At 31.9% G+C, this 15,583-nt stretch overlaps 2 protein-coding genes across 10 annotated transcripts; one reads left to right on the top strand and one right to left on the bottom strand.

Annotated features, from left to right (window-relative positions):
• Positions 1 to 382: 382 nt before the first annotated feature.
• LOC108334438 (uncharacterized) lies at positions 383 to 6,343 on the bottom strand. 9 transcript variants are annotated; one of them, XM_052871275.1, is made up of 7 exons: positions 6,195 to 6,343; positions 3,571 to 3,714; positions 3,403 to 3,475; positions 2,565 to 2,630; positions 1,795 to 2,002; positions 1,204 to 1,262; positions 383 to 575 (listed from the first exon to the last, which is right to left on the bottom strand). In XM_052871275.1, exons 2-6 carry the CDS (start codon positions 3,615 to 3,617, stop codon positions 1,237 to 1,239), a joined length of 420 nt encoding a protein of 139 aa, XP_052727235.1. In that variant the 5' UTR covers positions 3,618 to 3,714; positions 6,195 to 6,343; the 3' UTR covers positions 383 to 575; positions 1,204 to 1,236. The 9 variants fall into 9 exon arrangements, with proteins under 9 accessions (XP_052727235.1, XP_052727234.1, XP_052727228.1 ...); XM_052871274.1 differs by having other exon boundaries at positions 1,223 to 1,262; XM_052871268.1 differs by lacking the exons at positions 383 to 575; positions 1,204 to 1,262 and adding an exon at positions 5,671 to 5,711 and having other exon boundaries at positions 1,307 to 2,002; positions 6,195 to 6,332.
• A 2,578-nt stretch (positions 6,344 to 8,921) lies between these two features.
• LOC108333214 (high mobility group B protein 10) lies at positions 8,922 to 12,763 on the top strand. Its single transcript, XM_017568594.2, has 6 exons — positions 8,922 to 9,225; positions 9,768 to 9,846; positions 10,113 to 10,275; positions 10,663 to 10,749; positions 11,421 to 11,806; positions 12,427 to 12,763. The coding sequence occupies exons 1-6, from the start codon at positions 9,008 to 9,010 to the stop codon at positions 12,517 to 12,519; spliced, it is 1,026 nt and encodes a 341-aa protein (XP_017424083.1). The 5' UTR covers positions 8,922 to 9,007; the 3' UTR covers positions 12,520 to 12,763.
• Positions 12,764 to 15,583: the final 2,820 nt, after the last annotated feature.

Here is a 15,583-nt window from a genome sequence, read left to right as displayed (position 1 = left end):
TGAATAAATACAATCATAATTAGGGTAACAGTTGACCCTAAAACTTCGAAGTTGCGATTGAAATAAGTTATAAACCTTTTAAAAACTTAATTGATCACAGGTGAGGAAATTAGTTGAGATTTTCGGGCACGATTATGGGAACTTAGTACTGTAATTTGTGCGAAATTAATTATAATTGGGAGCTCCGATGACAAAATTATCAAAGGCTTTTAGAATTGGAGAGTCTTGGAATCATAGTATTTTCTCTTGTTTCTAACAAGATACATTATCTATCTGAAAAATATCTTGCAATGATGGACTCTAAGATTTTTGCGAATGGGGTTGTTTCATATTACTCATCTTTCTCACATTAGTGAGTGAATATTGAACTTGAAATCGAGTATTTTGTACTGTGGAAGCACCATTTTATTTATTTATTTTCTGGTTATTGGGTCTTACAATTGAAAATTAAAATCTATACGAGGAAAAAGAGTTCGTTGATTTTATTTACTTGATGTCTTCTTCACCGTTCCTCTTTAGCTTCAAATTGGGATGGGTTAAGTTCCACCACTATAAGCATTAGGATAAGGATTTTTCTGCACAAGAGTGAAACATCAATATAAATATCAAAGCATCATTCTAATACTCTTCAAACCCCAGTTGCAGCCAAATAATTTATTTATAAATAGGGGGAATGAGGGAAAAAAGGATTAATAAATTAACGATGCAGTATGCCTTTGAGATTGTGCTGTTATTAGTTTCACTGTAATATTTGGTAAGGATTTATTCTGTAAGTGTAAAATCAATTCAACTTATCATGACTCAACCTGTTGAGAAACCAATCAGCTACACTAGTGGAATTACCCAAACTAAAATAGAAGTGCCATAATCAGTTCACAAATCCTGTTTCATTGATTCCTAAAATATTTTGTACTCACTAAGGGGAATTATTGAGTGATCAGAGAACAATAACAATAACCAGCATTTCGTTTTAGGTGAGGTTGGCTATGACATGGATCAACTAATTGTATCAAGCATTAACATAAAAAAATGAATTGGAAATACTAAAAAATTGCATCAAACTTCCTTGGTAGTATTTCAATTTATTATACTTGGAAGCCTGGCTATAGAACATGTATAAAGATATTTAAACGGGCACTTTATTTTTAAGCATCAAAAGCTGCTGATTGAAATATTGCTACAATTCGGGGAAAAATAGCTTACACAAGAATACAGAGCCCACCTGTTCTTAACTGCTTATTTAACATTTATTCCTCGTCCACCTACAATAAAAAAATTGATAAGACTCGATTATAAACACCAAAAATTAAATCGAAATTGCATTCAATTAATTGAAATCCCAAACTACAAGAGAACAAAATCTTTGCTTAGGAATTCAAAAACAACACGAAAGGAAACTGACATAGAGGGCTTCCCTAACATTGAGAGAACTCCTGAGTCTCATCTTAGAATTCAAAACAGAGCTATCTGTTCCTTTGTAGATAACTTGTTACAGTATCTCTACTTCCTTCCATCTAAGGCCAATGATAGGAACCATTCCTATCTGAAGTGGAAGTGTATTACTATAAACAGAAGTCGAAGGAATTACAAAAAAATAAGGGCCAAGCTCCACGTTTTCTCCCTCCCTGTATATAAAATTCTATCTTCTTTTCCCTTTCTATAACTAACTCCTCGCTTCCCCAAATAGTGATTCCCGGAAGCTTGTGCTAGTCTCAGGCCTATTGGACCTCCTAGTGTAGACCAAAAGAGGTTTCTCACTTGTAGGTTGTGCAAGAACTATAGGTAATGGGTTACCATCAATACCGTCCTCTCTAGTTTCTGCCTTGTCCTCGAGACGGAAAGAAGGGAACTTCTCTTTGATCGTCTCTGCTGCCTCCCAAGTTGCCTCCTCGACTGGTTGAGCTTTCCAATGGATGAGCCACTCCAAAATTGTCTTTCCATTTCGCTGCTCTTCTCTTGTTGCCAGTATCGCTTCAGGAGCAACTGGTTCTTTTTTATCTACCTGCATGTCAGAGGTCCTTGAGTTCGACTATCTATGAAAGCAACAATTAACATAAATTAATGCTATCTGAAATGGAATTGTATTACTGTTTATTAAAGAGGAAGGGATTACAAGAAAATAAGGGCCAAACCCCAAAGCCACACACGCCTCTTGGATCCGATCCAATCCAATCAAAATACTTAAAACATATCCACCCCACATTTATTCACTCTTAACCTATATATATATATATATATATATATATATATCAGGTTATATCTCCTTTCATCCTCCTATAACTAACTCCTCGCTTCTCCCCAACAGTGATTCACGTAAGTTTGTGCTGGCCCTTAGGAACTTGGACCTCCTAGTGTAAAATTTTGAGAGGTTTTAAGCTGTCCAAGAACCATACCAAATGGGTTCCCATAACTAACACCCTTCTGAACTAAAATTAAAAACCATCAACTATAAGATCGTAATTAAACATAAAAAAAGAAGTACAAATTATCAACTCAATATTTTGGACTGACTTAAAGAATATTACTTTGAATGGACTAATAATGACATGTATAGACCAACATACCCTTGTGGTGACACCATGAGTTGACATAACTTCATGCATCTTGCGCATAAGCATTTCTTCTTCAACCTAAAAAAAATCACAAATTTCCATAATTCATGTCAATCTAGATGATCAGAAGAACATGGTTTCGATGTAATGGTCATCAGAGAAAAGATCAAATGAAGTTAATTATGTCTTGAAATATTAACACACTTCTCCCCAAGCTGAAAAAGATGGTGTAACATTACAGCCACCATGCTATCAAATGAGGAGGTGGGGGATTCAACTTGAAAGTAGGCGGACTGACAAACCCACATTTTAAAGTTTGTTTGACCAAATAAGCATGCCAGTCAGAAATGAAACAGATATATCACAAATAGTCCTATAATGGAATGAGGCTTTCCAATAAACCATCAAAAAGTGTATCATAAACATACAATTTAAAAGATAAATCCGATAAAGAGCTGATAACATCGATGAACAAACGGATATGGGAAAGAATGAGAAGTTGCATGAGATAAAAATAAGATGTCAAATGAATTAGATCTGTAAGATAAATTGTTCTTTATTTGGAGCAAAAGACTGATATCAAATGAACTAGAATCACGTGTTAATTAATAAAAATGAAAATTCTATTAATCAGACCAACAAAAATAACATCCTTCCATTATCAATTCCAAACAAATTGAGATCATGTTCTCAAAAGAAAAATAAACAAAGCAATTTTTAGTTATTTTTTGCTAAACCGGTGGCAGAATAAAAAGTGGAGAAAAAAAAATACAAGTCAAGTGATGCAAAAACTGAAACCCTAGAAAGCAAATTGCAAATTGGAAAATCAAAACAGCAGAGATGTAAAAACCTGAAGTTTCCGTAATTCATGGAACATCGATCTGTATGCTTCCATAAGGACCTCATTCTGCCTATCCATGTGCCTGTTAAAGCAGAATCATAAATTAAGAGCAGTTCAAGTACAGTAAGCAGAAGCACAATCAAAATAGTGAAGAAGTGTTGGTTGAAGGAGATGTACTTCAATAACTCCCCAGTATGTCTTGGGTCAAAATTTCGGAATTCCATATCGGTAATCAAAATTGATTATCCAATCTGAGTAGGGGCTCGTGGGAATGCCGAGAGATTCTTATAAATCACACAGCCACACACCTTCTCCGATCTTCTACAGAAACAGACAGCAACAAAATCAAATTTGCAAAACTTGAAAGCTTCAACAAAAAAGGTCAAATTTTAATTTTAGCAAAACTTTTGTTAATAATGTTAGGTATAACCAGGGTTAAGTCTTAAAATAAAGATTTACTAAACTCTAGAGGTTAATACAATACAAAAAATAAAATATAAAAGATACTATATGATAGATCAGATCAATTTGGGTCATCAAAATCAGTTTGAGACCCAAAACAATAGATCAGATTTGGATTTTTTCAATGTAATCTAAACCAACCCAAATCTGTCCATTTCAATTGATTCAGATTTATGTTAAAGGATTGATACAAATCCATAGCCACCCTAATTCTTAACATTAATATTAGAGAGAGAGAGAGAGAGACAGAGAGAGAAAATGTAAAACCTAGATATACCCTATGTATGTATATATACAATGGGGAATTACTAAAGAAAGTAAAATTTAAGCTTAACTCAATCTCAAAAAACTGGCTTAGTAAAGTGAGGTTTGCATCCACCTATATACTATAATTTGGCCATATTTCTAGACATTTGTGTAGAATGGAATCAAAGAGTTCAATTCACAAGAATTCAATCAATTCTGTAAAGTGGATGGAATCAAGAGGAAATTGACAGCTGCTTATACTCCTCAACAAACAAAGTTGCTGAGAGGAAGAATAGGACAGATACACATGGTGAGGAGTTTGCTTTCAGAGAAAAAGATGCCAGAGAATTTTTGGCCAGAAGTTGTGACTTGGGTTGTTCATGTTCTCAAATCAGTCCTATTTCAGCTTTGAAAGACATGACTCCATAAGTGGCTTGGAAAAGAATTAAACCTTCAGATCTGCATTTTCGAGTTTTTGGATGTATCTCACATGTACATATGCCAGATGCTAAAAGGAAAAAATTCGAAGACAAAAGTTTAGTTATGTGTTGTTGGAAGTCGGTGAAGAATCTAAAGCCTAGAATTTTATGATCCAGCATTAAAAAAAGTTATAGTGAGTCGAGATGTCATGTTTGAAGAAGAAAACTCCTGGGATTGGAATGACAGTTATAAGGAGTTAATCAGAGTTGACTTGGAGTGGAGTGAAAATGAAGGACAAGCTACCTTGGACAATGACACCAAGGAAGATGGTGAAGGGGATAATGATGCAGAAGATAATGAAGGAAACAATGAAGCAGAAGAACTGGAAACATGTTCATCAAGCAACATGGATAATGTGAGCTCATGTAGCTCCAATGAGAGGAGACCAAGAAGAAGACCAACCTGGATAGATGACTATGTAAATGGGGATGACCTTCTCAAGAACACGGTGTTGTCCATACCCATTGATCCTATGCATTTTGGAGAGGCTGTAAAGAGTGAGATGCGAAGAACGACATTGGATGGTGCGATGAAAACTATCAAGAAGAGTGACACTTGGACTATGACTGATCTTCCCAAACATGACAAAAAGATCAATGTTAAGTGGGTTTATAAAACAAAACTTCACAAAAATGAGGAGCTCACACCTAGTAGCTAAAGGTATAACAATATGGAATTGACTACACAAATGGACAGATTCAAATGATTATTGCTCTTGCTGGGCTGGGCAGTATACCAATTAGATGTAAAGTCCGCATTTCTACATGGTAAGCTTAATGAAGATGTTTTTGCGGAACAACCAAGGGGCTATGAGAAGAAAAATAATCCAGACAAGGTCTATAAGTTAAAAAGGGTTCTCTACGAGCTTAAACAAGCCCTACAGTCTTGGTTTAGCCAAATAGAAGCTTATTTTGTGAAGGAGGAATTTGAAAAAATGTCGCAGTGAGCACTCTTTGTTTGTTAAAATGAGTGAAGAGTGTAAAGTTCTGATTATCAGCCTTTACATTGATGATATCTTATTTTACTGGAAATGATGAGTCTATGTTTCAAGATTTTAAAAATCAATGATGATGCATGAATTTGATATGCCTGATCTTGGAAGGATGAGATACTTTCTTGGTATGGAGGTACTGCAAAAAGTAACATACATAAAAATTATTAATCATAAACTCATCCCAACACATAGTAATCAACCCAGATAAAGAATATACAAACATATTTCTGATGCACGTATCAAACTTATCAAAGTCTGGAAATATCTAATACCCTTCGTCAGTCTAACCATTACAATCAGTCCAAATGATCCCAGCACGGTTGATGCTATAAAATACGGCTATCCAAATGTGTCCCATCAGAGCACCAAATACGAGAGAAACAACACTTCACCAATCAGACATGCATGAATGATGAAAATAGGTTTATTTAAAACATTCATGAAGATCGCCGGGCAAGGGTCCTAGGCAGCGGCGCCACCGACTATTTATGGAAATTTTCGCATCAATAAAGGATTCACAATTTTGAAACTAAAGAACTTATTGAAAAGCACAAAGTATAGTGATGATGACATTGTTCTTCTAATCTTAGAGAGAAGCATGAATGAAATCAAAACTGACCTGGAATGCGTTCGCGAAGGTCACGAATGATGCGTTGAAGTTCTGATCAGCACTACCACACTGCGAAGTGATCTTCAATGGCTTCGCTAGGGTTTCTCTCTTTCTAAGCGTAGTATAACGTTGGTGAATGAATGGAAACGATACAAAATCCCCATACTACCCCTCGTTAAAAATATAATAAATATCTTTATAGCTCCTAATTTTTTAAATTTTCAAAGTGAATGTTTCGAAAAGCAGACCTCGAAAATTCCTTTCGAAATATTTAATAAAAAAATTCAGAACAACTTTTTCAAAATATATTTCAGAATTTGAAAATACCTTCCAGTTGTTTTAATTTTTTTTTCTATTATGGAAATATAAAAAACATTTTTAGAACATGTGTTTTGAAAGTCATTTCTAAATTTAAAATTACATTCCAAAATATTTATTTTTAATTTTTTTTTTGTTTTAAAATAATTATTATGGAAGGTATTTTCAGATTTAAGAATATCTTTCAAAATATTTAATCTAAAATAAAAAATAAAATTCCAGAAAAGGTATTTCGAAATCGATTTCGAAAATGATTTTTGGAACTTCTGTTTCGAATATTTTTTGTATTTCATAATATATTTTTTAGTCCAAAATGTATTTTTAATCTGAAAATACTTTTCTAAAATAATTATTTTAGAATAAAAAAATATTTCTGAAAATCATTTTTGGATTCGGAACACCTCTTCCAAAATGTAAATTTTCCTAAGAACAGTAAATCCTACCCCATTTTTACATTTCTATTGTTATAGTTTAGTTAAGGTTTTAATATTATTTAATAAAGGGGTAAAATGGTGATTAAATTTTTTATAGGTGTGCCGTGAGAAAACAAAGGAGTACAGAAAGTAGTAGCCCTCAACCCCTTCCACAGACGCAGGCCTAGAATCAGAGGTTTGTTAACGGACTTTTACTTTGAACCAACCATCTTTTAACTTACTTATGTACAACTCTCATACCTGCTTTTGGCACCCCAGCATGTGGAGGAATTATTAAAATATAATCTGTCCATCGAGTTTAAATAAAAAATCTCATTCTTTTCAAATACATTCAAGATATTTTAGAAAATTTAGAATAGTCTATCCAAAAATACATTCTTAGTAGTGATTTACGAATTAGGTAGTTAATAATGATTTTTTAGAATTATAGTCTGGATTATAATATTTTGAGATTATGCAATAATAATCTATATTATAAAATCAAGAAATTTTAACATTAAACAATTAATTGATTACCATAGCATTATGATAAGGATATTTTGATTATTTTATATTAAATTTGATCAACCTAACTTTGATAATATCTTAATATCTAAAATGTCATTGCAGATTTCACATTTATGTTACTTAAACAACCAATTGAAACTTAAATGATATACAAATTAAAAACAATATAATTTAACCGTTTTATTTATTCTAATATATCAATCACAAGTACTTGATGCAACAAATAACATATATATTTATCATAACAAAAAAACAACATTTATTAACACTTAAATTCAACTGAAAACAAAACATTTTAATAATTGGAATTCTAACTCAAATAAACAATTAATAATCTAACATTTAGTATATAAGTTCATACTATTTTATACAATTTTAATATAATCTAAGAATAGTTCAGTTTCTCTTATTTAAAACTTTCTTGCTTTCTAATAGAAAAATAACTTTCACTGAGAGAAAGTATCATAAATTTTCAAAATATCAAAAAGTCCTTATATTATTGAACCAATACAATCAACAAGAAATATTTTTGAACTTGCAAAACACTACTGTATTCATAAATAGAAAAAAAAAATTAAAAAGTATTTCAAGTAAGAGAAAGACTTATTCTAAAACAAATTCTAACTTAAATGTGTAGTCTCCTAATTAATGAAATGTGATGAAAAGGAAATTAACAACCAATTTCAAAAATAAAAGAAAGAAAGAATATATAGTTTGTTTAGAAGTTGAAACGTTTTTTAAATTAATAACTAAATAACTTTAATTTTAATTTATATGCTTAAATATAATTTAAAATTTTAACATTTATTCTTTTGAAAATTATCCCTTCTAAATCAGAAGAAAAATTGAAATTAATAACTAAATAATTCTAATTTTAATTTATATCCTTAAATATAATTTAAAGTTTTAACATTTATTTTTTTTGAAAATTATCCCTTCTTAGAACAAAAAAAAAATGATTTTTACAGTATTTCTATTGGGATATTAAATCATTAACCAACATCCTTAATTAATACTGATAAAAATAATTTTCTCGATTTCTTTTAGACTAAAAATAATCTCAATTTTAGAAAAAAAAAACCCATCCCAGTAAATGCCAACCATATATGTAACAAAAGTTTAAAAATTAATAGAGAAAGTACTCAACGTAATGAACAGAATTAATAATTAGCATAGGACATACAAATAATTTATTTAATATTATAAATCCCAAATAAAGAAAAAAGAATGTACAATTTTATTTACCATAAAAGCAAATAAATCCAAAAAGTCATAATTTTTCAAACATTTGTTCAGATTCTTTTTAGGTAACGGAACATACTTACACATATCATGAACACATATTGATATTAATATTATTTTATTTTATTTTTTTCACCAACATTGAATGCATTAATTTATTTATAATATACTAAAAGTTAAACATTGGCACCACACCAAACATTACACAGAAGATGGTTATGCAGTATATAAAGGTTGTTTTATAACCTATGATTTTTCAATAATCTAAAGCTAAGGTGTGAATGCATACATAGATTAGGATTTAGGACAAAAGACAGAGACATGAATGTGACAAATAAGCCAAACCCAGATGGTTCCACCAATGAGTTTCAGTCTCAGCTTCAACAGCAACACAGTAATGCTTGGGAGGGATCATCTACACGTCCACCCACTAAGCCTTATCCTGCACCAACGGCTAGCTACCAGGACATTGTTCGTGATGAAAACCTCTTCTGGGAAAAGCTCCAAGCTTTTCATCAATCACTTGGTACCAAATTTAAGTAAGGAGTACCATGTTTCAATTGCCCTCTTTTAGTGTGTTTTTTGCTACTGATTTATGCTTTCTTTCCTTTGTGGGGTTGGTTAGTTGGATTGTGGGAATGTAAATTTACCTGCTTTTGGTGTTTTGTTATCATTTTTAGCTCATGGTGAAAAATGAAATTGTGAAAATTACTTTTTTTTCCTCTTTATATGGCTGCGTAGTTTAGAGTTCTAAAGCTTGACTGTTTGTTAATGGTCATGGAAATTTGCCATGGTTAAGTTAACTTCTTGCCATGCTTGTTGAGATTTGCCTTGGTTTGCTCTATTGGATGGACAATTGGGCAAGTTGTGGTTAATTGATTTTCTTGAAGGTTTGGTTTTGAAGGTTGTCTGGTTTTAATGGGTTTGTTAGTTCCTTCAATCCTTCTTATTGGTTTTATAGTACATATGTTGTTCTCTGCTGTCTATGTTTTGCTCTTAGGTGCACATAGGGCATGTGAGAATGATGCAGAACTGTAATGAAATTAAAATTGATGCTACTTTTATCTTTTCTTTTGGGTAGGATTGTTATTGTGGGAGGAAAGTCACTGGATCTACATCGCCTTTTTGTGGAAGTTACATCTCGGGGTGGGATTGAAAAGGTATGCTATGCATACATCATTCTCTATTAATTGTTGAAAATCAGCCCCTTTGTGTCATGAAGCATATGTGTATTATTTTCTTTGTTTATTTTACCCCTTTCTTTATGATCTGATATATATATATGGTGCTGATTGTAGAGATTTTAAGACTGCAATTAATCTGTGATGCAGCTCTGTGATCTTAAAATTTTTTGTTGGAATCATTTATCTCTTTGAAATAGCTGTTTAAAAATGATCCTCCTAAGCTATTTCTTAAATTCATATAGGTGATTATTGATCGTAAGTGGAAGGAAGTGATTCTGGCCTTCAATTTCAAAGATACCATAACGAGTGCATCATTTGTGGTGCGAAAATCCTATCTATCCATGCTTTATCACTTTGAGCAAGTGTATTATTTTGGGAGGCAAGGCTTTCCTCCCCAAACACCTGGTATGGAATATGAATTCCTTTTCCCTTTCGTGTTAGAGATCTCACCTTAGTATTATAACGAAAATGGAGTATATAAGTTAGGGACAACTCTCACATTTTTAGCATGTCTTTGTGTTGAATTAGGCTCAAATTTAAATTCTAAAAGAGTACAAGAATCTATTCCAGTGATTGTTGTAGGGCCTCGAGGGTTGAGATGTTCAACTCTTAGTGCTGGAAGGATGTTGGAAATCTCATATTAACTAATAGTATAACAAAAATAGATTGTATAAGTGCAATACAACTCACTTTTCTTGAGCTGGTTTTTAGGACAATCCAAATTCTAAGACCTCTCTAGTTATGTTGTGGATTTTTTCCATCTTTGACAAATCAATACTTTCAAATATCCAGATATTATGATTAGAGGCCAACCAGGCCTTTCCAATGGCTCCACAACCATTCTCGAGGTTACTGATGTGAATGATTCACCTGTTCAGGGTAAGTCAACATTGACATCTGATTACTGCTTTGATGCTTCATGTCTTCATTTGAATCTATATATTTGTTATTATAAAACAGTGGTTAATAACAGAAAGTCATAATCTCCAAATTACTGAGAAATTTATGTAAGACCACTTTTTAATAGAATTTATGTGTGGAAGAATCAATTTTGAAAAACATTCCTTTTAGTAGATAGAGTCCTCTGTCTAACCTATAGTAACTTGTAAGAATCACCCATTTGGACGGTAGAAGTTTAATAAATTTGGGTGTGAAATTTCCCAAATAAAACTTAATGCTTTTTGTTTTGTGAGAACGTATTGTACTTTAAAAATTAGTTACTTGTGCTACCAGGCCGGTACAACATACTAACTTTACTTCATAACTGATAGCCGTAAATACCATGAGATTGGTTTTTGTTGTCAACTATAAGCAAGTTGAGAATAACACAACCTACATGCAGTTATCTATAGAATGCTTTAATGTGCTGTGAAAATTCATTTATTTGTTCATGTCCTGCAACTAATATTAGCAAATATCTGCTTCTGTTCTTTGACAATTTGTTTCTTCAATTTTCACTTTACTTGGTTTGTAGCTTTATGTTCATCTAATCTATGGTTAAAATACTCTTCATGCATAATTGTGACATGAGTTTGCTTTCTTATATGCAGTTACTCCAGTTCAGGGATACGATGATGTGCTTTCTGGAACAATTGATGTGAAATTTGACGGTGGATACGTAGTCACAGTGACTGTGGGTTCTGAGGAGCTAAAAGGTGTCCTGTTTCATGTTCCAGATAACATGTCCCAGAGTTCTCATACGGAAGGCAATCCTAGCTCACAGAATCATGGTGAAGGCACATCTGGGTCACAGAGTCGAAAGAGAGCAAAATATACACCACGTGATCCATTCCGCCCGAAGTCAAACAGGAGCGGTTACAACTTTTTCTTTGCTGAGAATTATGCCATGCTGAAGCCCTCTTATCACGGGCAAGAGAGAGCTATTAGTAAGAGGATTGGGTTTCTGTGGAACAATCTGTCAGAAGCAGAAAGACAGGTACAGAAGAACTCCGTTTTGCATTGACAATGGTTTCATGCTTTAGTTTTGTTTTGCTGCTGATTGCTATCAACTTCTCATACCAGTCTGTGACATACATAATGAAGATGAAGTGAAAGAAATGGGAAAGTTATATCTATCTGGACTAGTTTTTCAGGGACATGATTATTTTCCTTCTTTTTCCCTCCATTTATCTCTTACTAACCAAGCAAATTTTGGATTGACTTCTACTTTAAGATTCAGAATATTAATGACATGTCTGCTATTTTTCTACTTTGGAATTTCTATGCAATCTTACCTTGATGCTACATACTTTGTTGCTTGTTGAATTTCCATTTAATGTACCTATAATTGAAATGGTTCCTAATCTAGATATGTGTTAGGTCTCAAAACAGTTTCTTTTCTCTTTTTTTGTACACATGGCTAGATTCTTAGCCATTCTAAGATCATTTTGACATTTGAGAGAATGTTCTCCAACAAGTTTTATATTATATAGCCAACTGTTTTTCTATTTGCTTATGGAATCTATAAGGGATAATGTTTCTATTTAGTATTAAAAATGCATTTCATGCTAACCAAAGTTCAATCATTTGTCTTGTGTATGTGTGAATTTGATGCAGGTTTATCAAGAGAAAGGGGTGAAAGATAAGGAAAGATATAGAACTGAACTGATGGAATACAAATCCAACAATTCAACTCCAAATACTCAATAGGCTGTTTTTGTGTGATTTCATATGGTTTACTTTTTGTTCATTGCATTTGTCTTTGTTTTAGTTAATTTTCTTATGATGATTCTACAGAGAAACTTAGAAGAGTAGCTTTGTGACAATTCTGGTGTAAATTATGCAGAATGGTTTTGAATTTTATAGTGCCATGTTGTAGCAGTTCATTTATTGTCGTTATTCTAAAACAAAGGATCCTTCATTCAATTTAAACCTTTTATTTGTAAGTTTACATTTCATCCCAAGATGCTCAAGTTTTAGATGTATTACCTTAGGAATCAAAAATTGGTGAAATTTATTAAATTGAAAATATTTTAATTTTGTATTAATTTATAATTTCTAGAGCAAATTTGTCACTGGTAAAAGTTAAATAATTCATGATTAATTACAAAAGCATTTTTCAGTATTAGAAAATTAAATGACATATTCTATGTTGTTTTAACATTTATACAATATGAAAGTGGTGACGGCAGCACTGATGTGGTGCAGTCAGAAAGGTTAGTTTAGTCATTTTCATGTTAGTATAGGGTGCATTTAGTAACGATGGGGTGCACGAAGCAAAATGCCTTTGGTCCAATCGTAAGTTCCTTTCTTCATCTGACGCGTGATTCTCTGCAAAGGTATCGCGTCTTCCATTCTGATTCCGTGGTTCAGTTTCCGCATTGAAGCAAAGAGCTCGATCACATTTTGTTCATCGATTATTACGCCTTCAAATGGTACGTTTTATATTTTTAATTTCTTGTATAATCTTAGTGATTTCCTTATCAAATTTGGATTGAGGTTTGTTTTTGTAATGCAGCTTGCTGGAGAATGATTACGATGATGGCAGTGTGTTGGAGAATAAAGGAGAAAACTTAATGGTGAAATAACGTGTTTTCTCTATAATGGGATTGGATTATTTTTATTAAATACTTTGAAAAAAATATAGGCTATATAAGTAGATAGTATAATAGACTTTTAATAAAATAGCATCACAAAATAAGTATTATTTACTCTGATTTCTGATTGATTGATGATAACCATAGGAATAACTCTTGTATAAAGGATTTACAAGTTTTCACCTGTGACTGCTTCATAAGTGGAAGATATTACAATGTATATCTGTCAAGAGCTTAGACGGTCTAGAGTATGATCACACATATGCTTTTTTCTTAGACTATAATGCTTTAAAGGGTTGTGCAGGAAACACAGAAAATACAAAGCATGTTTTATATAATATATTTCCTTTTTATATAGAGATAATATTTTTTATTTGGCATTTATTGCATGATTTCCTTTAGGTTTAATTAAAGCATAGATGCCCTTATTTTACTATGTACAACCTATATATGTGGATCTAATTCTTGAACAAGGTGTTTGACTTCTTAAGTCCTTAATGAGTAGATGCTAAACGGTATTATGTTAGATGCCTTTATATTATAGAATGTTAATTCTTTTGGTGCTTCATTGACTAGATATATAAGAAATTTTCAGATTATAGTTATTGATTCAAAAATTAATTATGCTTATTATCGTTAAAACATATAATGTAAGGATTGTCTATGTTGTATAAAAACTGACATAATCACGAACAATATTTCCTGAGGCGTGTAGATTCACTGTCCTTAAAGACTTATTCGCGGTGTATTGCGCAAGTTTTGAGGATCTCAGAACTAGCAATGATTTCTAAAAAGAGTATAAAATAAACCCGGAATAATTTTAGAAGAGGAAAAGAAGAAAAGAAAAGGAAAGAAGACTGACTTGGGATGTTTTTGGGGGGAAAGCTCTCTATTTATAGGGTTAGGAAAGAATAAAATCAATAAAAGACAATAAAAGCCATTAAATATTTTACCGTTGGGGCATTTAATAAAATGAATTTAAATGTTATTGACAATTAAAGTTTTGAACTTTACAATCCAATGTTTTTCTTTTGCAATAATCTAACATTATTACAACAGTCTAGTATAAGTAGACTAACCAACACTAGATCTACTCAGTAACAATGAACAAATTTATAAGATGGAACTTCTCGAGGAAGAGTATAAGGATTCATCACCAGAAGATGTGGTATTCCATCTAACATTTGATGTATGTTTAGTTTATATTGTGAATGGAACTTTGATCTATATTGTATTTAGTTTTTTGGATTTACGCCACTATCTTGGAGATGTTTGAGTCAAGTCTTTCTTTTGGGTTTAAAGTACTTGTTTTACGAGTGCTAGTGGCTATTTATGTTGACCATAAATTTAATTTTGAGTCAAAGATCAAATATAGTTTATTGTAGCAACATAATACAGAGACTACAGCAAGCTAGCTTGCTGCATATACTTGAAAATGTGAATGAATGTGTCTTAGATTCAATGCTGCAAAAATGTACATATAATCCTATGGCTTATGGGGCTGGAGTGTGGCTTGAATCCTTGCAAAATCAGGGTAGGCTAATCGATTTTGCTGCCTGGAATGTGGGATTGTCAATCAGATCCAAGCCAAGTTTATGCTGCTCTATGGGATGGGATGTTCAATATAGTGAAAAATAGGTATAAGGGTAATCTCGTTTGTGTAGAAAATAATCTTAGGTTAATGTATGTATTTATGAAAAAAAGAATGAGTTAAGCTCAAATTACAATGATAAAGAGAAATAATAATAAATAAATAAATAATAAAGATATATAACATATCTAATATATATAACATTTCTTCTTCTAGTGTTAATAAATCGTATATATGAAATTTATTATAAATATAATCAATTATCGATTTTTGAAAAAAGACTTTCAAAAAATATCTGTTAATTGATTATTTGAGTTAACGATACATACAATCTTTTATTGAATGATATTCAATCTTAATGTGAATACAATCTTTTATTTTATTGAATGATATTCCATCTTAATGTGAATACAATCTTTTATTAAATGAAATGATATTAGTGTGTTTGCTCATTTCTTGAAAAACAAAACTAAAATAATTTCGAGGTAATTTGTCTTTTCGAGGTAATCTTGCCCCATAACTCCGAAGATAGAATCAAGTTTCTTTATATCTGGACGAATTAGCACGTGAAGCGTCATTTGAATCT

The sequence above is a fragment of the Vigna angularis genome, chromosome 11 (assembly GCF_016808095.1).
Source record: "Vigna angularis cultivar LongXiaoDou No.4 chromosome 11, ASM1680809v1, whole genome shotgun sequence".
NCBI classification, from domain to species: Eukaryota; Viridiplantae; Streptophyta; class Magnoliopsida; order Fabales; family Fabaceae; genus Vigna; species Vigna angularis.
The sequence above is the reverse complement of the archived record's forward strand: the minus strand, read 5'-3'. Positions and strand labels throughout refer to the sequence as shown.

Excerpts from the sequence above, each read along its gene's own strand:
- LOC108334438 (XM_052871267.1), bottom strand. The coding sequence starts at position 3,617 with ATGGAATTCCGAAATTTTGACCCAAGACATACTGGGGAGTTATTGAA. Across the intron at positions 2,631-3,402 it reads ATGAATTACGGAAACTTCAG|GTTGAAGAAGAAATGCTTAT; the intron begins GTTTTTACATCT and ends GATTTTTTTTAG. Across the intron at positions 2,003-2,564 it reads CTCATGGTGTCACCACAAGG|GTAGATAAAAAAGAACCAGT; the intron begins GTATGTTGGTCT and ends TCTGACATGCAG.
- LOC108333214 (XM_017568594.2), top strand. The coding sequence starts at position 9,008 with ATGAATGTGACAAATAAGCCAAACCCAGATGGTTCCACCAATGAGTTT. Across the intron at positions 10,750-11,420 it reads GAATGATTCACCTGTTCAGG|TTACTCCAGTTCAGGGATAC; the intron begins GTAAGTCAACAT and ends TCTTATATGCAG. Across the intron at positions 11,807-12,426 it reads TGTCAGAAGCAGAAAGACAG|GTTTATCAAGAGAAAGGGGT; the intron begins GTACAGAAGAAC and ends AATTTGATGCAG.